General features: G+C 48.5%; 1 protein-coding gene across 2 annotated transcripts in view; it reads left to right on the forward strand.

Moving 5' to 3' along the window:
* CAPN1 (calpain 1) overlaps positions 1–25,730 on the forward strand; it is a 74,964-nt gene that overhangs the window by 29,235 nt on the left and 19,999 nt on the right. For both annotated transcript variants that reach the window (XR_005455659.1, XM_038764139.1), the window contains exons 11-14: positions 7,297–7,469; positions 10,637–10,648; positions 10,836–11,047; positions 22,137–22,176. Coding sequence is in view for 1 of the 2 variants with exons in the window: in XM_038764139.1 (XP_038620067.1) it covers positions 7,297–7,469; positions 10,637–10,648; positions 10,836–11,047; positions 22,137–22,176 (437 nt within the window). In the remaining variant the exon portion in view is untranslated. The remainder of the gene's footprint in view (positions 1–7,296; positions 7,470–10,636; positions 10,649–10,835; positions 11,048–22,136; positions 22,177–25,730) is intronic.

Genomic DNA, 25,730 nt, shown 5'->3' on the forward strand with positions numbered 1-25,730 from the left:
TGCTGTGGGGAAGGGAAGGAGGTAAGACGGGGGGATGGAGAGGGGTACGAGGGGGAGAGGAAGGAAGGGGCTCAGTCTGGGAAGGCCTCCTGGAGGAGGTGAGCTCTCAGATGGCCTCCGCAGGCCGCCTCCTTTGCTCTCGTGCAGAAGCCGCGGAGCGCTGCTCGCGGAAATTTAGATATCAGGCTGACTTTGTCCGTTTCGAGTTTATCCTGGTGTGCTATAGCTGTGCCCCCTCCTCTGCCGGGCAAGATGATTTCCCCATCCTTAGGCCCATCGCCCTCGCCAGTTGTTCCAGACGTTTAACTCCCTCCTCAAATCCTCCGTCCCCGCCATCCCTTGCCCCTAATAATAATAATAATGGCATTTATTAAGCGCTTACTATGTGCAAAGCACTGTTCTAAGTGCTGGGGAGGTTACAAGGTGATGAGGTTGTCCCACGTGGGGCTCACAGTCTTAACCTTGGCACCTGTATATATGTATATATGTTTGAACATATTTATTACTCTATTTATTTATTTATTTTCCTTGTACCTATCTATTTATTTTATTTTGTTAGCATGTTTGGTTTTGTTCTCTGTCTCCCCCTTCTAGACTGTGAGCCCACTGTTGGGTAGGGACCGTCTCTATATGTTGCCAACTTGGACTTCCCAAGCGCTTAGTCCAGTGCTCTGCACACAGTAAGCGCTCAATAAATACGATTGATTGATTGACTGATTAACCTCCATTTGACAGATGAGGTAACTGAGGCCCAGTGAAGTGACTTGCCCAAAGTCACACAGCTGACAATTGGCAGAGCCGGGATTTGAACCCATGACCTCTGACTCCAAAGCCCGGGCTCTTTCCACTGAGCCACGCTGCTTCTCTAATGCCCTGATGACCCGGCCACCTACTTTATTGAGAAAATTGACACTATCAGACTTGATCTCCCTTAAAATCTCCCCTGCCCTTCCCCATCCTTCCCCAGAGAAGCAGCTTGGCTCAGTGGAAATAATAATAATAATAATGATGGCATTTATTAAGCGCTTACTACGTGCAAACCACTGTTCTAAGCTCTGGAAGAGCCCGGGCTTTGGAGTCAGAGGTCATGGGTTCAAATCCCGGCTCCGCCAATTGTCAGCTGTGTGACTTTGGGCAAGTCACTTCACTTCTCTGGGCCTCAGTTACCTCGTCTGTAAAACGGGGATGAAGACCGTGAGCCCACCGTGGGACAACCTGATCACCTTGTAACCTCCCCAGCGCTTAGAACAGTGCTTTGCACATAGTAAGCTATTAATAAATGCCATTATTATTATTATACTCCGGGCCTCAGTTACCTCATCTGTAAAATGGGGATGAAGACCGTGAGCCCCCCGTGGGACAACCTGATCACCTTGTAACCTCCCCAGTGCTTAGAACAGTGCTTTGCACAGAGTAAGCTATTAATAAATGCCATAATTATTATTATATTCCGGGCCTCAGTTACCTCATCTGTAAAATGGGGATGAAGACCGTGAGCCCCCCGTGGGCCAACCTGATCACCTTGTAACCTCCCCAGCACTTAGAACAGTGCTTTGCACATAGTAAGTGCTTAATAAATGCCATTATTATTATTATTATTATTATTCAACACTGTCGACCATCCCCTTCACCTGGAAATATTATCCAACCTCATCTTCAATCAATCAATCAATCAATCGTATTTATTGAGCGCTTACTGTGTGCAGAGCACTGGACTAAGCGCTTGGGAAGTCCAAGTTGGCAACATCTAGAGACAGTCCCTATCATCATCATCAATCGTATTTATTGAGCGCTTACTGTGTGCAGAGCACTGGACTAAGCGTTTGGGAAGTACAAGTTGGTACAGTCCCTACCCAACAGTGGGCTCACAGTCTAAAAGGGGGAGACAGAGAACAAAACCAAACATAGTAACCAAATAAAATAAATGGAATAGATAGGTACAAGTAAAATAAATAAATAGAGTAATAAATATGTACAGACATAAATACATATATCCAGGTGCTGTGGGGAAGGGAAGGAGGTAAGATGAGGGGATGGAGAGGGGGACGAGGGGGAGAGGAAGGAAGGTGCTGAGTGTGGGAAGGCCTCCTGGAGGAGGTGAGCTCTCGGTAGGGCCTTGAAGGGAGGAAGAGAGCGAGCTTGGCGGCGGGGCAGAGGGAGGGCATCCTCCCTTCACTGACACTGTCTTCTCCTGATTCTCTTCCTATCTCTCTGGGTGCTCCTTCTTATTTGCGGGCTCCTCCTCTGCCCCCCACCCCCTAACTGTGAATCAGTCAATCAATCAATCACATTTACTGAGCGCTTACTGTGTGCAGAGCACTGTACTAAGCGCTTGGGAAGTACCAGTTGGCAACATCTAGAGACAGTCCCTACCCACCAGTGGGCTCACAGTCTGAAAGGGGGAGACAGAGAACAAAACAAAACATACTAACAAAATAAATAGAATAGATATGTACGGGTAGTCAATCAATCACATTTACTGAGCGCTTACTGTGTGCAGAGCACTGTACTAAGCGCTTGGGAAGTACCAGTTGGCAACATCTAGAGACAGTCCCTACCCACCAGTGGGCTCACAGTCTGAAAGGGGGAGACAGAGAACAAAACAAAACATACTAACAAAATAAATAGAATAGATATGTACGGGTAAAATAAATAAATAGAGTAATAAGTCTGTACAAACATATGTACATATATACAGGTGCTGTGGGGAAGGGAAGGAGGTAAGATGGGGGGATGGAGAGGGGGACGAGGGGGAGAGGAAGGAAGGGGCTGAGTGTGGGAAGGCCTCCTGGAGGAGTGAGCTCTCAGTAGGGCCTTGAAGGGAGGAAGAGAGCGAGCTGGGCGGATGGGCAGAGGGAGGGCATCCTCCCTTCACTGACTGTCTTCTCCTGATTCTCTTTCTATCTCTGTGGGTTCTCCTTCTTATTTGCGGGCTCCTCCTCTGCCCCCCACCCCCTAACTGTGAATGTCTGTCAAGGCTCAGCTCTAGATCCCCTCCTATTCTCCATCTACGCCCACTCTTTTGGAGAACTCACCCTCGCTCACGGCTTCGACTCCCACCTCCATGCGGACCCTCAACTTCAAGGCTGTCCATCACCTCACCCCCTCCTACCTCCCCTCCCTTCTGTCCTTCTCCAGCCCAGCCCGCACCCTCTGCTTCTCCGCCGCCAATCTCCTCACTGTCCCTCGTTCTCACCTGTCAATCAATCAATCAATCAATCGTATTTATTGAGCGCTTACTATGTGCAGAGCACTGTACTAAGCGCTTGGGAAGTACAAATTGGCATCACATAGAGACAGTCCCTACCCAACAGTGGGCTCACAGTCTAAAAGGGGGAGACAGAGAACAGAACCAAACATACCAACAAAATAAAATAAGTAGGATAGAAATGTACAAGTAAAATAAATAAATAAATAAATAAATAGAGTAATAAATATGTACAACCATATATACATATATACAGGTGCTGTGGGGAAGGGAAGGAGGTAAGACGGGGGGATGGAGAGGGGGATGAGGGGGAGAGGAAAGAAGGGGCTCAGTCTGGGAAGGCCTCCTGGAGGAGGTGAGCTCTCAGCAGGGCCTTGAAGGGAGGAAGAGAGCTAGCTTGGCGGATGGGCAGAGGGAGGGCATTCCGGGCCCGGGGGATGATGTCCCGCCATCGACCCCCGGCCCACGTCCTCCCCCGGGCCCAGAATGGCCTCCCTCTGCCCCTCCGCCCAGCTAGCTCTCTTCCTCCCTTCAAGGCCCTATTGAGAACTCACCTCCTCCAGGAGGCCTTCCCAGACTGAGCCCCTTCCTTCCTTTCCCCCTCCTCCCCCTCCCCATCCCCCCCGCCTTACCTCCTTCCCCTCCCCACAGCAACTGTATATAAGTTTGTACGTATTACTCCATTTTATTTGTACAGATTTATTCTATTTATTTTATTTTGTTAGTATGTTTTGTTTTGTTCTCTGTCTCCCCCTTCTAGACTGTGAGCCCACTGTTGGGTAGGGACCGTCTCTATATGTTGCCAACTTGGACTTCCCAAGCGCTTAGTACAGTGCTCTGTACACAGTAAGTGCTCAATAAATACAATTGAATGAATGAATGAATGAATGCGGACGATCCCCAAATCTCCATCTCCGGCCCCGGTCTCTCTCCCTCTCTGCAGTCTCGCATTTCCTCCTGCCTTCGAGACCTCTCCACTTGGCCGTCCCCCCGCCACCTCCAACCCAACGTGCCCCGAACAGAACTTCTTCTCTTAGGAGACAGCGTGGCTCAGTGGAAAGAGCCCGGGCTTTGGAGTCAGAGGTCATGGGTTCGAATCCCAGCTCTGCCAATTGTCAGCTGTGTGACTTTGGGCCAGTCACTTCACTTCCCTGGGCCTCAGTTACCTCATCTGTAAAATGGGGATTAAGACTGTGCACCCCACATGGGACAACCTTTTGGTTTTGTTCTCTGTCTCCCCCTTTTAGACTGTGAGCCCACTGTTGGGTAGGGACCGTCTCTATATGTTGCCAACTTATACTTCCCAAGCGCTTAGTACAGTGCTCTGCACACAGTAAGCGCTCAATAAATACGATAGATGATGATGACAACCTGATCACCCTGTATCCTCCCCAGTTCTTAGAACAGTGCTTTGCACATAGTAAGCGCTTAACAAATGCCAATTATTATTATTATTATTATTATTACTATTATTATTATTCCCACCCAAATTCTGCCATCCCCCGACTTTCTCATCTCTGTAGATGGCCTCACCCTCCTTCCCGCCTCACAAGCCCGTAACCTCGGTGTTATCCTCAACGATCCTTTTGAGGAGGGGGTGAGGAAGGAGGGGGCTCAGTCTGGGAAGGCCTCCTGGGGGAGGTGAACAGGACCAAGCACTGTTCGAAGCACTGGGTTCGAACTCAGTAAGCGTTCAATAAGTACGATTGAATGAATGAATCCCAGTGCTTGGCACATAGTAAACACTTAACAAATACCATCATCATTATCATCATCATCATCATTATTATCATCATTATTATATCATCATCATTATCATTATCATTATTATCATCATCATCACAGTCTTTTAGACTGTGAGCCCACTGTTGGGTAGGGACTGTCTCTATATGTTGCCAACTTGTACTTCCCAAGCGCTTAGTCCAGTGCTCTGCACATAGTAAGCGCTCAATAAATACGATTGATGATGATGATGATTATTATTATTAATAAGCGACAGCGGTTGAAGACGGAAGTCAGGGCAGGGAGAAGCGTGGGAGCCGGGGGCTTGGGAAGGGATGGGATGGAGCTCTCTTCCTCCCTTCAAGGCCCTACTGAGAGCTCACCTCCTCCAGGAGGCCTTCCCAGACTGAGCCCCTTCCTTCCTCTCCCCCTCGTCCCCCTCTCCATCCCCCCGTCTTACCTCCTTCCCTTCCCCGCAGCACCTGTATATATGTATATATGTTTGTACAGATTTATTACTCTATTTATTTTACTTGTACATATCTATTCTATTAATTTTATTTTGTTAGTACGTTTGGTTTCGTTCTCCGTCTCCCCCTTTTAGACTGTGAGCCCACTGTTGGGTAGGGACTGTCTCTATATGTTGCCAATTTGTACTTCCCAAGCGCTTAGTACAGTGCTCTGCACACAGTAAGCGCTCAATAAATATGATTGATGATGATGATGATGATTATTATTAATAAGAGACAGCGGTTGAAGACGGAAGTCAGGGCAGGGAGAAGCGTGGGAGCCGGGGGCTTGGGAAGGGATGGGATGGAGCTCTCTTCCTCCCTTCAAGGCCCTACTGAGAGCTCACCTCCTCCAGGAGGCCTTCCCAGACTGAGCCCCTTCCTTCCTCTCCCCCTCATCCCCCTCTCCATCCCCCCATCTTACCTCCTTCCCTTCCCCACAGCACCTGTATATATGTATATATGTTTGTACAGATTTATTACTCTATTTATTTTACTTGTACATATCTATTCTATTAATTTTATTTTGTTAGTATGTTTGGTTTCGTTCTCCGTCTCCCCCTTTTAGACTGTGAGCCCACTGTTGGGTAGGGACTGTCTCTATATGTTGCCAATTTGTACTTCCCAAGCGCTTAGTACAGTGCTCTGCACATAGTAAGCGCTCAATAAATATGATTGATGATGATGATGATGATTATTATTAATAAGAGACAGCGGTTGAAGACGGAAGTCAGGGCAGGGAGAAGCGTGGGAGCCGGGGGCTTGGGAAGGGATGGGATGGAGCTCTCTTCCTCCCTTCAAGGCCCTACTGAGAGCTCACCTCCTCCAGGAGGCCTTCCCAGACTGAGCCCCTTCCTTCCTCTCCCCCTCATCCCCCTCTCCATCCCCCCATCTTACCTCCTTCCCTTCCCCACAGCACCTGTATATATGTATATATGTTTGTACAGATTTATTACTCTATTTATTTTACTTGTACCTATCTATTCTATTAATTTTATTTTGTTAGTATGTTTGGTTCTGTTCTCCGTCTCCCCCTTTTAGACTGTGAGCCCACTGTTGGGTAGGGACCGTCTCTATATGTTGCCAACTTGGACTTCCCAAGCGCTTAGTCCAGTGCTCTGCACACAGCAAGTGCTCAACAAATACGATTGATTCATTAACAAATGTCATCATTATGATTAAATTTCTACTGGTTGTCAGCGCACTATCTGGATCCAGATCTAATTCTCTATTTATTTATTTGTTTTACTTGTCCATATCTATTTTATTTTATTTTGTTAGTATGTTTGGTTTTGTTCTCCGTCTCCCCCTTTTAGACTGTGAGCCCACTGTTGGGTAGGGACCGTCTCTATATGTTGCCAACTTGGACTTCCCAAGCGCTTAGTCCAGTGCTCTGCACACAGCAAGTGCTCAACAAATACGATTGATTCATTAACAAATGTCATCATTATGATTAAATTTCTACTGGTTGTCAGCGCACTATCTGGATCCAGATCTAATTCTCTATTTATTTATTTGTTTTACTTGTCCATATCTATTCTATTTTATTTTGTTAGTATGTTTGGTTTTGTTCTCCGTCTCCCCCTTTTAGACTGTGAGCCCACTGTTGGGTAGGGACCGTCTCTAGATGTTGCCAACTTGGACTTCCCAAGCGCTCAGTCCAGTGCTCTGCACACAGTAAGCGCTCAATAAATACGATTGATGATGATGATGATTATTATTATTAATAAGAGACAGCGGTTGAAGACGGAAGTCAGGGCAGGGAGAAGCGTGGGAGCCGGGGGCTTGGGAAGGGATGGGACGGGGGCGCGGGGAGACTCCGGGCTGACTCTTCCTGACCATCCCCTCTGTGCCCAGCCACGTTCTGGGTGAACCCACAGTTCAAAATCCGCCTGGATGAAGTGGACGACGAGGACAACGGCGGGCGGGAAGCGGGCTGCAGCTTCCTGCTGGCGCTCATGCAGAAGCACAGGCGCAAGGAACGCCGCTTTGGCCGCGACATGGAGACCATCGGCTTCGCCGTCTACGAGGTGACTCGCCCCGCCCGGGCCCCGCTGCTCAATCAATCAATCAATCAATCAATCGTATTTATTGAGCGCTTACTGTGTGCAGAGCACTGGACTAAGCGCTTGGGAAGTACAAGCTGGCAACATATAGAGACAGTCCCTACCCAACAGTGGGCTCACAGTCTAGAAGGGGGAGACAGAGAACAAAACCAAACATACTAACAAAATAAATAGAATAGATAGGTACAAGTTAAATAAATAGAGTAATAAATATGTACAAACATTTATACATATATCCAGGTGCTGTGGGGAAGGGAAGGAGGTAAGATGCGGGGGATGGAGAGGGGGACGAAGGGGAGAGGAAGGAAGGGGCTCAGTGTGGGAAGGCCTCCTGGAGGAGGTGAGATCTCAGTAGGGCCTTGAAGGGAGGAAGAGAGCGAGCTTGGCGGATGGGCAGAGGGATTGGGGGCAATCAATCAATCAATCAATCGTATTTATTGAGCGCTTACTATGTGCAGAGCACTGTACTAAGCGCTTGGGAAGTACAAATTGGCATCACATAGAGACAGTCCCTACCCAACAGTGGGCTCACAGTCTAAAAGGGGGAGACAGAGAACAGAACCAAACATACCAACAAAATAAAATAAGTAGGATAGAAATGTATAAGTAAAATAAATAAATAAATAAATAAATAGAGTAATAAATATGTACAACCATATATACATATATACAGGTGCTGTGGGGAAGGGAAGGAGGTAAGACGGGGGGATGGAAAGGGGGACGAGGGGGACGAGGGGGAGAGGAAAGAAGGGGCTCAGTCTGGGAAGGCCTCCTGGAGGAGGTGAGCTCTCAGCAGGGCCTTGAAGGGAGGAAGAGAGCTAGCTTGGCGGATGGGCAGAGGGAGGGCATTCCAGGCCCGGGGGATGACGTGGGCCGGGGGTCGATGGTGGGACAGGCGAGAGCGAGGTACGGGGAGGAGATTAGTGGTGGAGGAGCGGAGGGTGCGGGCTGGGCTGGAGAAGGACAGAAGGGAGGTGAGGTAGGAGGGGGTGAGGTGATGGACAGCCTTGAAGCCCAGGGTGAGGAGTTTGTGCCTGATGCGCAGATTGATCGGTAGCCATTGGAGGTTTTTGAGGAGGGGAGTAATATGTCCAGAGCGTTTCTGGACAAAGATAATCCGGGCAGCAGCATGAAGTATGGATTGAAGTGGAGAGAGACACGAGGATGGGAGATCAGAGAGAAGGCTAGTGCAGTAGTCCAGACGGGATAGGACGGGCATTCCAGACGGGCATTCCAGGCCCGGGGGAGGACGTGGGCCAGGGGGTTGATGGCGGGACAGGAAGGCTGAGTAGGTGCGAATGAGGTTGTCGTTAATGTAACTTGGTGATAACAAGGGCCTTTTTCCCGGGGTGGTGGTGGGGAGTCAGTCAGGACCGGACCGGGAAGGGGGGATGGGGGGAACTATAAGGAAGGTCGCTTAAGTGGGTGGGGGTGGAAGCAGGGATTGTCTATGGCGGCGCTCTGAGGAGAGGAGCCTTCCGGGAGCTGCGGGGCCCACATGGTGTGATGGCGGGCGGGCGGGCCTCTCGGGAACGGAGGCCCGGGTATCTATGGTGGGCCTCTCTGGCGCTCTGAGGAGAGGATCCTTCCGGGAGCAGCGGGGTCCATGCTGCTGACCTCTGACCTCTGCGGGCCGCTTCGCTCCCAGGTCATCAGCATCATCATCATCATCATCAATCGCATTTATTGAGCACTTACTGTGTGCAGAGCACTGTACTATGCGCTTGGGAAGGACAAGTTCGGGATCCGGTTGGTTCTGGGGCCTTTAGTGGGGAGGCAGCCCTGATCCCCCTTGGGGAACCATAGAGAAGCAGCCTGGCTTAGCGGAAATCAATCAATCAATCAATCGTATTTACTGAGCGCTTACTGTGTGCGGAGCCCTGGACTAAGCGCTTGGGAAGTCCAAGTTGGCAACATATAGAGACAGTCCCTACCCAACAGCGGAAAGAGCCTGGGCTTAGGAGTCAGTGGACGTGGGTTCTAATCCCGGCTCCGCCACTTCAATCAATCAATCGATCGTATTTATTGAGCGCTCACTGGGTGCGGAGCACTGGGCTAAGCGCTTGGGAAGTCCAAGTTGGCAACATATAGAGACAGTCCCTACCCAACAGTGGGCTCACTTGTCTGCTGTGTGACCTTGGGGAAGTCGCTTCACTTCTCTGGACCTCAGTGACCTCATCTGGAAAATGGGGATTCAGACTGTGGGACAACCTGATCGCCTTGTATCCCCCCAGCGCTTAGAACAGTGCTTTGCACATAGTAAGCGCTTAACAAATACCAACATTATTATTATTGTCTGCTGTGTGACCCTAGGCAGGCCACTTAACTTCTCTGTGCCTCAGTAACCTCATCTGTAAAATGGGGATTGATTGTGAACACCACGTTGGACAACCTGATGACCTTGTATCTAACCCAGCGCTTCGAACAGTGCTTGGCACATAGTGCTTAACAAATACCATTATTATTATTACTGTTAATAAGACTGTGAGCCCCAAGTGGGGCAGGGACTGTGTCCAACCCAACTTGCTTGTATCTACCCTAGCGCTTAGTACAGTGCCTGGCACATGGTAAGCGCTTAATAGATATCACAGTTATTATTATTATCATCCTGAGCCCCAAACCCAGCGCTGACTGCCGGTCCCGTTTTAGAAGCCGGCCCTCGGCTGGGACTGTCCTCCTTCTGAGAGCTTCCATTCGTTCATTCGTACTGATTGAGCGCTTCCTGTACTGTACTAAGCGCTTGGGAAGCCCAAGTGGGCAACAGATAGAGACGGTCCCTACCCAACGACGGGTTCACAGTCTAGAAGGGGGAGAATTCATTTGCCCTAGAATGCCCTTTCCTTCCCATCCCCATGTTGGGTAGGGACTGTCTCTATATGTTGCCAATTTGTACTTCCCAAGCGCTTAGTACAGTGCTCTGCACATAGTAAGCGCTCAATAAATACGATTGATGATGATGATGATCCGACCCGTCTCTCCCCTCCGTAGTCCCGCTGTTGGGTAGGGACCGTCTCTAGATGTTGCCAACTTGGACTTCCCAAGCGCTTAGTCCAGTGCTCTGCACACAGTAAATACGATTGATTGATTGATTGATTGATTGATTGACGCCCCCCCTCCCTGCTCTCTTCCAGGTTCCTCGAGAGGTAGGTTCCGGCCTGGTCTCCGTCGCAGCCGCGTGTAGCCCGGGGTCTCCTGCGGCAGGGCCCGGACCCCCAGAGACACGCTCTGCTCCGGGCCATCCCTGAGGTGGCGGAGGCCTGGATGAGAGGGAGGGTCCGGGCCGCCGCTCCTTCCCCCCGACCCCCTTTTCCCCCGCCTCGCCCCCCTCAGCTGGTGGGCCAGCCCAGCGTGCACCTGAAGAGGGACTTCTTCCTGGCCAACGCCTCGCGAGCCCGCTCCGAGCAGTTCATCAACCTGAGGGAGGTGAGCACGCGCTTCCGCCTGCCGCCCGGAGAGTACGTCGTCGTCCCCTCCACCTTCGAGCCCAACAAGGAGGGCGACTTCGTGCTGCGCTTCTTCTCCGAGAAGGCGGCGGGCACCGAGTAAGTGGGCGACGGGCCCCTTCCCCGACCTCCGGCAGCCAGGACCCCCCTCTCCAACCCTGACAGTCAGGGACACCCCCCTATCCTTTCCCCACCGTCCTTCCTCTCTGCTTTCCCTTCTTGCCCCCCATCCAAACTCAGGGCGATCCTCCTCCATCTTCCCACTCTGCTTGCTCAATCAATCAGGCGTTTATTGACTGCTTATTGTGTGCAGAGCACTGTACTAAGCGCTTGGGAGAGAACAATATGCCGGACACACTTTCTGCCCAAAACAAGCTTACAGTCTAGACGTAACTTGTACTTCCCAAGTACAAGTAAGGACCTGCTGAGAGCTCACCTCCTCCAGGAGGCCTTCCCAGACTGAGCCCCTTCTTTCCTCTCCCCCTCGTCCCCCTCTCCATCCCCCCGTCTTACCTCCTTCCCTTCCCCACAGCACCTGTATATATGTATATATGGTTGTACATATTTATTACTCTATTTATTTATTTATTTATTTATTTTACTTGTACATTTCTATCCTACTTATTTTATTTTGTTGGTATGTTTGGTTCTGTTCTCTGTCTCCCCCTTTTAGACTGTGAGCCCACTGTTGGGTAGGGACTGTCTCTATGTGATGCCAATTTGTACTTCCCAAGCGCTTAGTACAGTGCTCTGCACATAGTAAGCGCTCAATAAATACGATTGATTGATTGATTGATTTTCAAGCGCTTAGTACAGTGCTGTGCACACAGTAAGCGCTCAATAAATGCGATTGATGATGATGATGATGAGGATGATGAGGGGGAGACAGGCATTAATAAGAATAAATAAATTGCAGCTGTGGACGTAAGCGTTGTGGGGCTGGGAGGGGGATGAATAAAGGGAGCAAGTCAGGGTGATAAAGAAGGGAGTGGAGGACAAAAGGGCTTAGGGAAGGCCTCTCGGGGGAGATGGGCCATCAGTAAGGCTTTGCAGGGGGGGAGAGTCATCGCCCGATATGAGGACAATTAACCCTAACCCTGTCTGACTTTTAGACTGTGAGCCCACTGTTGGGTAGGGACTGTCTCTATATGTTGCCAATTTGATCAATCAATCAATCAATCGTATTTATTGAGCGCTTACTATGTGCAGAGCACTGTACTAAGCACTTGGGAAGTACAAATTGGCAACACATAGAGACAGTCCCTACCCAACAGTGGGCTCACAGTCTAAAAGGGGGAGACAGAGAACAGAACCAAACATACCAACAAAAGAAAATAAATAGGATAGAAATGTACAAGTAAAATAAATAAATAAATAAATAAATAAATAGAGTAATAAATATGTACAACCATGATGATATGATGATGATATGAGGAGGGAAGATGAGGCCAGAGGCAGGAAATGGGCGAGAAGTCGAGGTATTGCGAGAAGGTAGGCATTAGACGAGCAAAGCGTGCGGGCTGGGTTGTAGGAGGAGAGTAGCGAGGTGAGGTCGGAGGGGGCGAGGGGACTGAGTGTTGGGAAGCCAACGGCGAGGAGCTTCTGTTTGATGCGGAGGTGCATGGATAACCGCTGGAGTTTCTTGAGGCGTGGGGAAACGTTGGCCGAACGTTTATGTAGAAAGACGATCCGGACAGCAGAGTGAAGTAGGGACTGGAGTGGGGAGAGACAGGTGGCTGGGAAGTCAGCAAGGAGGCCGCTGCAGTAATCCAGGTGGGATAGTGTAAGTGGATTAACATAGTTTGCAGGTGGATTGTAGTGATGAGGTGAAGGTCGGACCGACGGGATTTAGTGGTGGGTTGAATGAGGGAGAGGAGTCGAGGACTATGGGCTCGTGAGACGGGAAGGATGGTCTACGGCGATGGGAAGGTCAGGGAGACGACAGGGTTTGGGTGGGAAGTTAAGGAGTTCTGGTTTATCATCATCAATCGTGTTTATTGAGCGCTTACTGTGTGCAGAGCACTGGACTAAGCGCTTGGGAAGTCCAAGTTGGCAACATCTAGAGACAGTCCCTACCCAACAGTGGGCTCACAGTCTAAAAGGGGGAGACAGAGAACAAAGCCAAACATACTAACAAAATAAATAGAATAGATATGTACAAGTAAAATAAATAAATAAATAAATAGAGTAACACATATGTACAAACATATATAGAGAAGCAGCGTGGCTCAGTGGAAAGAGCACGGGCTTTGGAGTCAGAGGTCATGGGTCCGAATCCCAACTCCGCCACATGTCTGCTGTGTGATCTTGGGCAAGTCAGTTCACTTCTCTGGGCCTCAGTTACCTCATCTGTAAAATGGGGATTAAGACTGTGAGCCCCACGTGGGACAACCTGATCACCCTGTATCCTCCCCAGTGCTTAGAACAGTACTTTGCACATAGTAAGCGCTTAACAAACACCAATTATTATTATTATTATTATTATATATACATATATACAGGTGCAGTGGAGAAGGGAAGGAGGTAAGATGGGGGGGATGGAGAGGGGGACGAGGGGGAGAAGAAGGAAGGGGCTCAGTCTGGGAAGGCCTCCTGGAGGAGGTGAGCTCTCAGTATGTTAAGATTGAGGAGACGGGAGGACATCCAAATAGAGATGTCTTGAGGGCAGGAGGAAATGCGAGACTGCAGAGAGGGAGAGAGGTCGGGGCCGGAGATGGAGATTTGGGGATCATCTGCATAGAGGTGGGAGTTGAAGCCAGGGGAGCAAATAAGTTCTCCAAGGAAGTGGGGGTAGATGGAGAATAGAGGGGGAACCAGAAATGAGGGGACCCCCACTATTAGGAGGTGGGGGGCAGAGGAGGAGCCCACAAATAAGACTGAGAATGGACACCCAACCAGGAGGAGAGAATGTCGGGGAAGGCGAGGTTGGATAATGTTTCCAGGTGAAGGGGATGGTCAGCAGTGTCGAAGGCTGTTGAGAGGTCGAGGAGGATCAGGAGGGAGTAGAGGCCGTTGGATTTGGCAAGAGGGAGATCATCGGTGACCTTTTAGAGGGTGGTTTTTGTGAAGGGGATTCACTCATTCATTCAATCGTATTTATTGAGCGCTTACTGTGTGCACTGGACTGAGCGCTTGGGAAGTACAAATCGGCAACATAGAGAGACGGTCCCTACCCAACAACGGGCTCACAGTCTAGATGGGAGGAGACAGACAACGTGGACGGAAGCCTGATTGGAGGGGGTCAAGGAGAGAATTGGAGGAGAGGAACTTGAAACCGTGGGGATATTCAAGGAGTTTGGAGAGGAATGGTGGGAGGATTGAGGGATAATCGAAGAGAGCTGTGGGGTCAAGGGAGGGTTTGTTTTTTTTTAAGATAGGGGAGACACGGGCTTGTTTGATAGCAGGGAAGGTGCCACTGGAGAGCCGACAGTTGAAAAAGGCAGTCAGGGAAGGAAGGAGGGAGGGGACAAAATGTTTTGAAATGGTGCGAGGAGATGGAGTCGGATTTGCAGGTGGAGGGGGTGGATTTTGAGAGAAGGCAGGAGATCTTTGGAGATACTGCTGGGAAAGATGGGAGTGTTGCGGGAGGGACCGGGGAGAGGCAGGGGAGATTTTAGGGAGATCATCATCATCATCAATCGTATTTATTGAGCACTTACTGTGTGCAGAGCACTGTACTAAGCGCTTGGGAAGTACAAATTGGCAACATATAGAGACAGTCCCTACCCAACAGTGGGCTCACAGTCTAAAAGGGGGAGACAAAACCAAACATACTAACAAAATAAAATATATAGAATAGATCACACCTGATAGTTTTGATTTTCTCAATAAAGCTGGTGGCCGGGTCCCTGGGGGCAAGAGATGGGGATAAAGGGAGGACATAAGTTTTGAGAAGGGAGTCAAATGTCTGGAATAGTTGGTGAGGGAGACAGACAAAGGTATCAATAAGGATGGAGGACTAATTTTGCCGGGCAGAGTTAAAGCACGCCAGAATAAACGTGAAGTGGATGAGGTCGGCCTGATATTCATTCAGTTGTATTTACTGAAGCGCTTACTGTGTGCAGAGCACTGTACTAAGCGCTTGGAAACTACAATTCAGCAACTAAGAAGGACAATCCCTGCCCAAATGGAGCTTACAGGCTTCTAGACTGTGAGCCCACTGTTGGGTAGGGACCGTCTCTATATATTGCCAGCTTGTACTTCCCAAGCGCTTAGTCCAGTGCTCTGCACACAGTAAGCGCTCAATAAATTCGATTGATTGATTACAGTCCAGAAGGGGGAAGACAGACATTAAACAAGTAAACAGGCATCAATATAAATAAATAAAATTATAGATACATACAGATATCTTCTAGACTGTGAGCCCTTCTAGACTGTGAGCCCACTGTTGGGTAGGGACCATCTTTATATGTTGCCAACTTGGACTTCCCAAGCGCTTAGTCCAGTGCTCTGCCCACAGTAAGCGCTCAATAAATACGATTGATTGATTACAGTCCAGAAGGGGGAAGACAGACATAAAACAGGTAAACAGGCATCAATATCAATAAAATTATAGATACATACAGATATCTTCTAGACTGTGAGCCCTTCTAGACTGTGAGCCCACTGTTGGGTAGGGACCGTCTCTATATGTTGCCAACTTGGACTTCCCAAGTGCTTAGTCCGGTGCTCTGCCCACAGTAAGCGCTCAATAAATACGATTGATTGATTACAGTCCAGAAGGGGGAAGACAGACATAAAACAAGTAAACAGGCATCAATATCAATAAAATTATAGATACATACAGATATCTTCTGGACTGTGAGCCCTTCTAGACTGTGAGCCCACTGTTGGGTAGGGACCGTCTCTATATGTTGCCAACTTGGACTTCCCAAGTGCTTAGTCCGGTGCTCTGCACACAGTAAGCGCTCAATAAATACGATTGATTGATTACAGTCCAGAAGGGGGAAGACAGACATAAAACAAGCAAACAGGCATCAATATCAATAAAATAATAGATACATACAGATATCTTCTGGACTGTGAGCCCTTCTAGACTGTGAGCCCACTGTTGGGTAGGGACCGTCTCTATATGTTGCCAACTTGGACTTCCCAAGCGCTTAGTCCAGTGCTCTGCACACAGTAAGTGCTCAATAAATACGATTGATTGATTACGGTCCAGAAGGGTGAAGACAGACATAAAGCAAGTAAACAGGCATCAATATCAATAAAATTATAGATACATACACATATCTTCTAGACTGTGAGCCCTTCTAGACTGTGAGCCCACTGTTGGGTAGGGACTGTCTCTATATGTTGCCAACTTGGACTTCCCAAGCGCTTAGTCCAGTGTTCTGCACACAGTAAGCGCTCAATAAATACGATTGATTGATTACGGTCCAGAAGGGGGAAGACAGACATAAAACAAGTAAACAGGCATCAATATCAATAAAATTATACATACAGATATTTTCCAGACTGTGAGCCTTCTAGACTGTGAGCCCACTGTTGGGTAGGGACCGTCTTTATATGTTGCCAACTTGGACTTCCCAAGCGCTTAGTCCAGTGCTCTGCCCACAGTAAGCGCTCAATAAATACGATTGATTGATTACGGTCCAGAAGGGGGAAGACAGACATAAAACAAGTAAACAGGCATCAATATCAATAAAATTATAGATACATACAGATATCTTCTAGACTGTGAGCCCTTCTAGACTGTGAGCCCACTGTTGGGTAGGGACCGTCTCTATATGTTGCCAACTTGGACTTCCCAAGTGCTTAGTCCAGTGCTCTGCACACAGTAAGTGCTCAATAAATACGATTGATTGATTACGGTCCAGAAGGGGGAAGACAGACATAAAGCAAGTAAACAGGCATCAATATCAATAAAATTATAGATACATACACATATCTTCTAGACTGTGAGCCCTTCTAGACTGTGAGCCCACTGTTGGGTAGGGACCGTCTCTATATGTTGCCAACTTGGACTTCCCAAGCGCTTAGTCCAGTGCTCTGCACACAGTAAGCGCTCAATAAATACGATTGATTGATTACGGTCCAGAAGGGGGAAGACAGACATAAAACACGTAAACAGGCATCAATATCAATAAAATTATACATACAGATATTTTCCAGACTGTGAGCCTTCTAGTTCTCTACTCCTCCTCGCCCTAACTGAAACATGGCTGTCGCCGGACGACACGGTCTCTTCTGCTGCTCTCTGCAGTGCAGGCCTCTTCTTCTCCCACTCCCCCAGACTCACCGGAAAAGGAGGAGGTGTCGGTTTCCTTCTCGCCCCCCAGTGTCGCTTTCGCACTATCCCTCCTCCCCCTTCCCTTTCCTTCCCTTCCTTTGAAGCCCACATTATTCGCCTCTACCACCCCCTCCAGATTCTTGTAGCCGTCATCTACCGCCCTCCAGGCCCCACTTCCAACTTCTTTAACGACTTTGACCCCTTCCTCACATTCCTTCTCTCCTTCTCCATGCCCACTCTGATCCTCGGAGACTTCAATATCCACATGGATATCCCTAACGACTCCTCTGCCGCCCGCCTTCTATCTCTCCTTGACGCTGCCAACCTCTTCCTCCACCCCACCTCACCCACTCACCAACTTGGTCATACCCTCGACCTCATCATCTCCTACCGCTGCACTGTGTCCACCCTCACCAACTCTGTGATCCCTCTCTCTGATCATAATCTTCTCACCTGCCTCCTCACTCACACTCCTTTCCCCTGTAAATCCGTATTACTCCCTCACAGAGATCTCCGCTCTCTGGACCCCACCCATCTTTCGGAGCGCCTCACACCCCACCTCGCCGCCCTCTCCTCTCTACCCAGTCTTGATGATCAGATTACTGCTCTCAACTCTACCCTTTCTACTCAGCTAGACTCGCTCGCTCCCCTTTCCCTTCGCCGCTCTCGCACCACTAACCCACAGCCCTGGATCACTGCCACTGTCCGCCTCCTTCGCTCTTATGCTCGAGCTGCTGAACGCTGCTGGCGAAAGTCTAAACACCATGCCAACCTCGTTCACTTCAAGTTTATCCTTTCCTGCCTTAACTCAGCCCCCTCTTCTGCCAGACAAAACTATTTCTCCTCCCTTATTGACAGCCATGCCCATCACCCCCGCCAGCTCTTCCGTACATTCAACTCCCTTCTCAGGCCCCCGGTTCCTCCCCCTCCTCCTTCCCTCACCCCCAACGATCTGGCCTCCTACTTCATTAACAAAATTAAATCCATCAGGTCCGACCTCCCCAAAGTCTCTTCCCCCCTTTCTCCAACCCCCCGGCTCTCAACACTCTCTGCTACTCTCCCATCCTTCCCAGCGGTATCCTCAGAGGAACTCTCCTCCCTCCTCTCAAGTGCTACTCCGGCCACCTGTGCCTCTGACCCCATTCCCTCTCATCTTATGAAATCTCTCGCTCCATCCCTTCTCCCCTCCTTAACTTCCATCTTCAACCGCTCACTCTCCACTGGTTCCTTCCCCTCTGCCTTCAAACATGCCCATGTCTCTCCCATCCTAAAAAAACCCTCTCTTGACCCCACCTCACCTTCTAGTTATCGTCCCATATCCCTCCTACCATTCCTTTCCAAACTCCTTGAACGAGTTGTCTACACGCGCTGCCTAGAATTCCTCAACAACAACTCTCTCCTCGACCCCCTCCAGTCTGGCTTCCGTCCCCTTCATTCCACGGAAACTGCGCTCTCAAAGGTCACCAATGACCTCCTGCTTGCCAAATCCAACGGCTCATACTCTGTCCTAATCCTCCTCGACCTCTCAGCTGCCTTTGACACTGTGGACCACCCCCTTCTCCTCAACACGTTATCTGACCTTGGCTTCACAGACTCCGTCCTCTCCTGGTTCTCCTCTTATCTCTCCGGTCGTTCTTTCTCAGTCTCTTTTGCAGGCTCCTCCTCCCCCTCCCATCCTCTTACTGTGGGGGTTCCCCAAGGTTCAGTGCTTGGTCCCCTTCTGTTCTCCATCTACACTCACTCCCTTGGTGACCTCATTCGCTCCAACGGCTTCAACTCTCATCTCTACGCTGATGACACCCAGATCTCCATCTCTGCCCCTGCTCTCTCTCCCTCCCTCCAGGCTCGCATCTCCAGGCTCGCAGGTTTTGGTGACGGCTTGGATGTGAGGGGTGAATGAGAGAGCGGAGTCGAGGATGACATCGAGGTTGCGGGCCTGTGAGACGGGAAGGATGGTAGTGCCGTCAACAGAGATGGGAAAGTCAGGGAGAGGGCAGGGTTTGGGAGGGACCGTAACAATGAGAACGGAAGAACCGTTAGATTATAGCAGAGGACAGGACGTTCTGGAGAAAGTCTATTTATGGAGTTGCTATGAATCAGAAACAACCTGTGCAGAGCACTGTACTAAGCGCTTGGGAAAGCACAGTACAACAGGAAACAGTAACATTCCCTGCCCACAACAAGCTCACAGTCCAGAGGGAAAATATCCGTAATTTTATTTATGATGATATTATATTATCATCATAATTATTCATATAATATTATAATATGTTATATATTATAATAATATTATGATATATTCATAAATATATGAATTATATTTATTTATTGATGTCTATCTCCACCTCAAGCTCCTTGTGGGCAGGGAACGTGTCTCCCAACTCTGTTCTATTGTACTCTCCTATTCTAATCCCGGCTCCACCGCTTGTCAGCTGGGTGACTTTGGGCAAGTCGCTTAACGTCTCTGAGCCTCAGTTACCTCATCTGTAAAATGGGGATGAAGATTGTGAGCCCCACGTGGGACAACCCGATCACCTTGTTTCCTCCCCAGCGCTTAGAACAGTGCTTGACACATAGTAAGCGCTTAGCAAATGCCATTATTATTATTATTATGCGCTAAGTACAGTGCTCTGCACACAGTAAGTGCTCAATAAATACTACTGATCGATTGAAGCAAGAAAGGCAGGCAGAGCTTCCTGTCTTCTCCCCTGCCCACGGTTGCTTGTACTCTCCCAGCCATTTAGTACAGTGCTCTGCACATAGTAAGTGCTCAATAAATACAATCGACTGTGAGCTCTTTGTGGACAGGAATGTGTCTGTCATAATGTACTCCCAAACGCTTAGTACAGTGCTCTGCACACCGTAAGCGCTTAATAAATATTGATTGATTGCAACAGAGAAGCAGCGGGGCTTAGAGAAGCCCCTTCATTCCACAGAAACTGCCCTCTCAAAGGTCACCAATGACCTCCTGCTTGCCAAATCCAACGGCTCATACTCTGTCCTAATCCTCCTCGACCTCTCAGCTGCCTTTGACACTGTGGACCACCCCCTTCTCCTCCACACGTTATCTGACCTTGGCTTCACAGACTCCGTCCTCTCCTGGTTCTCCTCTTATCTCTCCGGTCGTTCTTTCTCAGTCTCTTTTGCAGGCTCCTCCTCCCCCTCCCATCCCCTTACTGTGGGGGTTCCCCAAGGTTCAGTGCTTGGTCCCCTTCTGTTCTCCATCTACACTCACTCCCTTGGTGACCTCATTCGCTCCAACGGCTTCAACTCTCATCTCTACGCTGATGACACCCAGATCTCCATCTCTGCCCCTGCTCTCTCTCCCTCCCTCCAGGCTCGCATCTCCTCCTGTCTTCAGGACATCTCCATCTGGATGTCCGCCCGCCACCTAAAGCTCAACATGTCGAAGACTGAGCTCCTTGTCTTCCCTCCCAAACCTTGTCCTCTCCCTGACTTTCCCATCTCTGTTGACGGCACTACCATCCTTCCCGTCTCACAAGCCCGCAACCTTGGTGTCGTCCTCGACTCCGCTCTCTCGTTCGCCCCTCACATCCAAGCCGTCACCAAAACCTGCCGGTCTCAGCTCCGCAACATTGCCAAGATCCGCCCTTTCCTCTCCATCCAAACCGCTACCCTGCTAATTCAAGCTCTCATCCTATCCCGTCTGGACTACTGCACTAGCCTTCTCTCTGATCTCCCATCCTCGTGTCTCTCTCCACTTCAATCCATACTTCATGCTGCTGCCCGGATTATCTTTGTCCAGAAACGCTCTGGACATATTACTCCCCTCCTCAAAAACCTCCAATGGCTACCGATCAATCTGCGCATCAAGCAGAAACTCCTCACCCTGGGCTTCAAGGCTGTCCATCACCTCGCCCCCTCCTACCTCACCTCCCTTCTCTCCTTCTCCAGCCCAGCCCGCACCCTCCGCTCCTCCACCACTAATCTCCTCACTGTACCTCGCTCTCGCCTGTCCCGCCATCGACCCCCGGCCCACGTCATCCCCCGGGCCTGGAATGCTCTCCCTCTGCCCATCTGCCAAGCTAGCTCTCTTCCTTCCTTCAAGGCCCTGCTGAGAGCTCACCTCCTCCAGGAGGCCTTCCCAGACTGAGCCCCTTCTTTCCTCTCCCCCTCGTCCCCCTCTCCATCCTCCCGTCTTACCTCCTTCCCTTCCCCACAGCACCTGTATATATGTATATATGGTTGTACATATTTATTACTCTATCTATTTATTTATTTATTTTACTTGTACATTTCTATCCTACTTATTTTATTTTGTTGGTATGTTTGGTTCTGTTCTCTGTCTCCCCCTTTTAGACTGTGAGCCCACTGTTGGGTAGGGACTGTCTCTATGTGATGCCAATTTGTACTTCCCAAGCGCTTAGTACAGTGCTCTGCACATAGTAAGCGCTCAATAAATACGATTGATTGATTGATTGATTGATTCTAGACTGTGAGCCCACTGTTGGGTAGGGACCGTCTCTATATGTTGCCAACTTGGACTTCCCAAGCGCTTAGTCCAGTGCTGTGCACACAGTAAGCGCTCAATAAATACGATTGATTGATTACGGTCCAGAAGGGGGAAGACAGACATAAAACAAGCAAACAGGCATCAATATCAATAAGATTATAGATACATACAGATATCTTCTAGACTGCGAGCCCACTGTTGGGTAGGGACCGTCTCTATATGTTGCCAACTTGTACTTCCCAAGCACTTGGTACGGTGCTCTGCACACAGTAAGTGCTCAATAAATACGATTGAATGAATGAATGAATATCTCGGTTTCCGCCAGCAGCGCTCTGCGGCTCGTGCGCACGAGCGAAGGAGGTGGATTTTGGAGGGGATCCAAGGTTGTGGGTTAGTGGTGTGAGATGGACGAAGGGAAAGGGAAGCAAGCGAGTTGTTGCCTGACCACTGACCGCTGGTCTGACCGTCTTGTCTGTCCACAGGGAGCTGGATGATCAGATCCAGGCCAATCTCCCAGATGAGGTAAGGTTCTCAGAACCCCTGAGTTCTATTTTCTCAATGTTATAACATGGAAATCAGCTGAGAAAAGGAATTTTTTTCCCACGATATGGCGCCGGCGTGTCCCAATGCAAAACTCCAGCTGGTTTGCGTTGACCGACTGGTGCCCACTGTGAGCCTGTGTTTAGACTGTGAGCCCACTGTTGGGTAGGGACTGTCTCTATATGTTGCCAACTTGGACTTCCCAAGCGCTTAGTACAGTGCTCTGCGCACAGTAAGCGCTCAATAAATATGATTGATTGATTGATTGATTGATTGGTGTGGTCTTATGCCTTTCCTCCCCAACGGTTTCGACAAAATAGACGTAGGATAGTCGAGCACATGGGGCTCCCTGGCGGGATCTGGCATTCAGAAGGTCATGGGTTCCCCTCCTTCCTCTCCCCCTCTCCATCCCCCCTGCCTTACCTCCTTCCCTTCCCCACAGCACCTGTATATATATATGTATGTTTGTACGTATTTATTACTCTATTTTACTTGTACATATTCTATTTATTTTGTTAATATGTTTTGTTTTGCTCTCTGTTACCCCCTTATAGACTGTGAGCCCACCTTCCCCACAGCACCTGTATATATATATATATATATATATATATATATATATGTATGTTTGTACGTATTTATTACTCTATTTTACTTGTACATACTCTATTTATTTTGTTAATATGTTTTGTTTTGTTCTGTATTACCCCCTTATAGACTGTGAGCCCACCTTCCCCACAGCACCTGTAAAGATATATATATATATATATGTATATATATATATGTATGTTTGTACGTATTTATTACTCTATTTTACTTGTACATATTCTATTTATTTTTTAATACGTTTTGTTTTGTTCTCTGTCACCCCCTTATAGACTGTGAGCCCACCTTCCCCACAGCACCTATATATATATATATATATATATATATATATATATATATATATGTTTGTACGTATTTATTACTCTATTTTACTTGTACATATTCTATTTATTTTGTTAATACGTTTTGTTTTGTTCTCTGTCACCCCCTTATAGACTGTGAGCCCACAGCACCTGTAAAGATATATATATATATATATATATATATGTATATATATATATATGTTTGTACATATTTATCACTCTATTTTACTGGTACATATTCTATTTATTTTGTTAATACGTTTTGTTTTGTTCTCTGTCACCCCCTTATAGACTGTGAGCCCACCTTCCCCACAGCACCTGTATATATGTATATATATGTATGTTTGTACGTATTTATTACTCTATTTTACTTGTACATATTCTATTTATTTTGTTAATATGTTTTGTTCTCTGTCACCCCCTTATAGGCTGTGAGCCCACTGTTGGGTAGGGACCGTCTCTATATGTTGCCAACTTGTACTTCCCAAGTGCTTAGTACAGTGCTCTGCACACAGGAAGCGCTCAATAAATACGACTGAATGAATGGGAGCCCCTCCCTGATCCGCCTCGCCCTCTCGGCCTTCCCTGCCTCTTGGTCTCTACAGTGTGTGGCCCCTGGCCTGACTTAGATAATAATAATAATAATAATAATAATAATAATAATAATAATAATGGCATTTGTTAAGCGCTTAGTATGTGCAAAGCACTGTTCTAAGCACTGGGGGGATACAGGGTGATAGGGTTGTCCCACGTGGGGCTCACAGTCTGAATCCCCATTTGACAGATGAGGTAACTGAAGCTCAGAGAAGTGAAGTGACTTGCCCAGTGTCACACAGCAGACATGTGGCAGGGCTGGGATTCGAACCCACAACCTCTGACTCCAAAACAGGCACAGTCTCTGAGCTGCCCTGCGAGGGGTCCCCCATGGGCAGACTCCAGCTACCATGCCCTAATTCTGCTCAGGATCCGGGCGTCCTGCCCTGGGGGAGGGTTCCTTGACAGGAGGGGTTTCTCCCGCAACAATCAATCAATCAATCAATCAATCAATCGTATTTATTGAGCGCTTACTGTGTGCAGAGCACTGTACTAAGCGCTTGGGAAGTCCAAGTTGGCAACATATAGAGACAGTCCCTACCCAACAGTGGGCTCACAGTCTAGAAGGGCAACACTCCCAGGGCCTGGGAATCAGAAGGACCTGGGTTCTAATCCCGGCTCCACCGCTTGTCTGTTGTGCGACCTTGGGCAGATCACTTCATTCGCTGGGCCTCAGTGACCTCATCTGTAAAATGGGGATCGAGACTGTGAGCCCCACGTGGGAACGGGGACTGTGTCCAGCCCGATTTGCTCGTATCCACCCCGGCGCTTAGTACAGTACAGGCGAAGCAGCGTGGCTCAGCGGAAAGAGCCCGGGCATTGGAGTCAGAGGTCATGGGTTCAAATCCCGGCTCCGCCACTTGTCAGCTGGGTGACTTTGGGCAAGTCGCTTCACTTCTCTGGGCCTCAGTTCCCTCATCTGTCAAATGGGGATGAAGACTGTGAGCCCCCTGTGGGACAAACTTGTTCAACGTGTAACTGCCCCAGCGCTTAGAACAGTGCTTTGTACATAGTAAGCGCTTAATAAATGCCCTTATTATTTATTATTATTACAGTGCCTGGCACATAGTAAGTACTTAACAAACACCATTATTATTAGTGCTCTGCACACAGTAAGTGCTCAGTAAATACGATTGAATGAATGAATAATCCTGGCTCTGTCACTTGTGTGTAGTGTGACCTTGGGCAAGTCACTTTACTTCATTCAATCGTATTTATTGAGCGCTTACTATCAATCAATCTTATTTATTGAGCGCTTCCTGTGTGCAGAGCACTGTAGTAAGCGCTTGGGAAGTACAAGTTGGCAACATATAGAGACAGTCCCTACCCAACAGCGGGCTCACAGTCTAGAAGGGGGAGACAGAGAACAAAACCAAACACATTAACAAATATTAACAGATTAACAAATAAACATATTAATAAAACAAAATAAAAAGTTGGCAACATATAGAGACGGTCCCTACCCAACAGTGGGCTCACAGTCTAGAAGGGGGGAGACAGAGAACAAAACCAAACATATTAACAAATATTAACAGATTAACAAATAAACATATTAATAAAACAAAATAAAAAGTTGGCAACATATAGAGACGGTCCCTACCCAACAGTGGGCTCACAGTCTAGAAGGGGGAGACAGACAACAAAACCAAACATATGAACAAATATTAACAGATTAACAAATAAACATATTAATAAAACAAAATAAAAAGCTGGCAACATAGAGAGACGGTCCCTACCCAACAGTGGGCTCACAGTCTACTTCTCTGTGTCTCAGTTCCCTCATCTGTCAAATGGGGATTAGGAGTTTGGGCCCATGCCCTGTGACTGTGAGCCCACTTTTAGACTGTGAGCCCACTGTTGGGTAGGGACTGTCTCTATATGTTGCCAACTTGTATTTCCCAAGCGCTTAGTACAGTGCTCTGCACCCAGTAAGTGCTCAATAAATACAATTGATTGATTGATTGATTGACTGACAGGGATTGTGTCCAACCCGATTACCTTGTGTCTCCCCCAGCGCCTAGGACATGCTGCCAACTT

The sequence above is a fragment of the Tachyglossus aculeatus genome, chromosome 22, assembly GCF_015852505.1.
Source record: "Tachyglossus aculeatus isolate mTacAcu1 chromosome 22, mTacAcu1.pri, whole genome shotgun sequence".
Taxonomy (NCBI): Eukaryota; Metazoa; Chordata; class Mammalia; order Monotremata; family Tachyglossidae; genus Tachyglossus; species Tachyglossus aculeatus.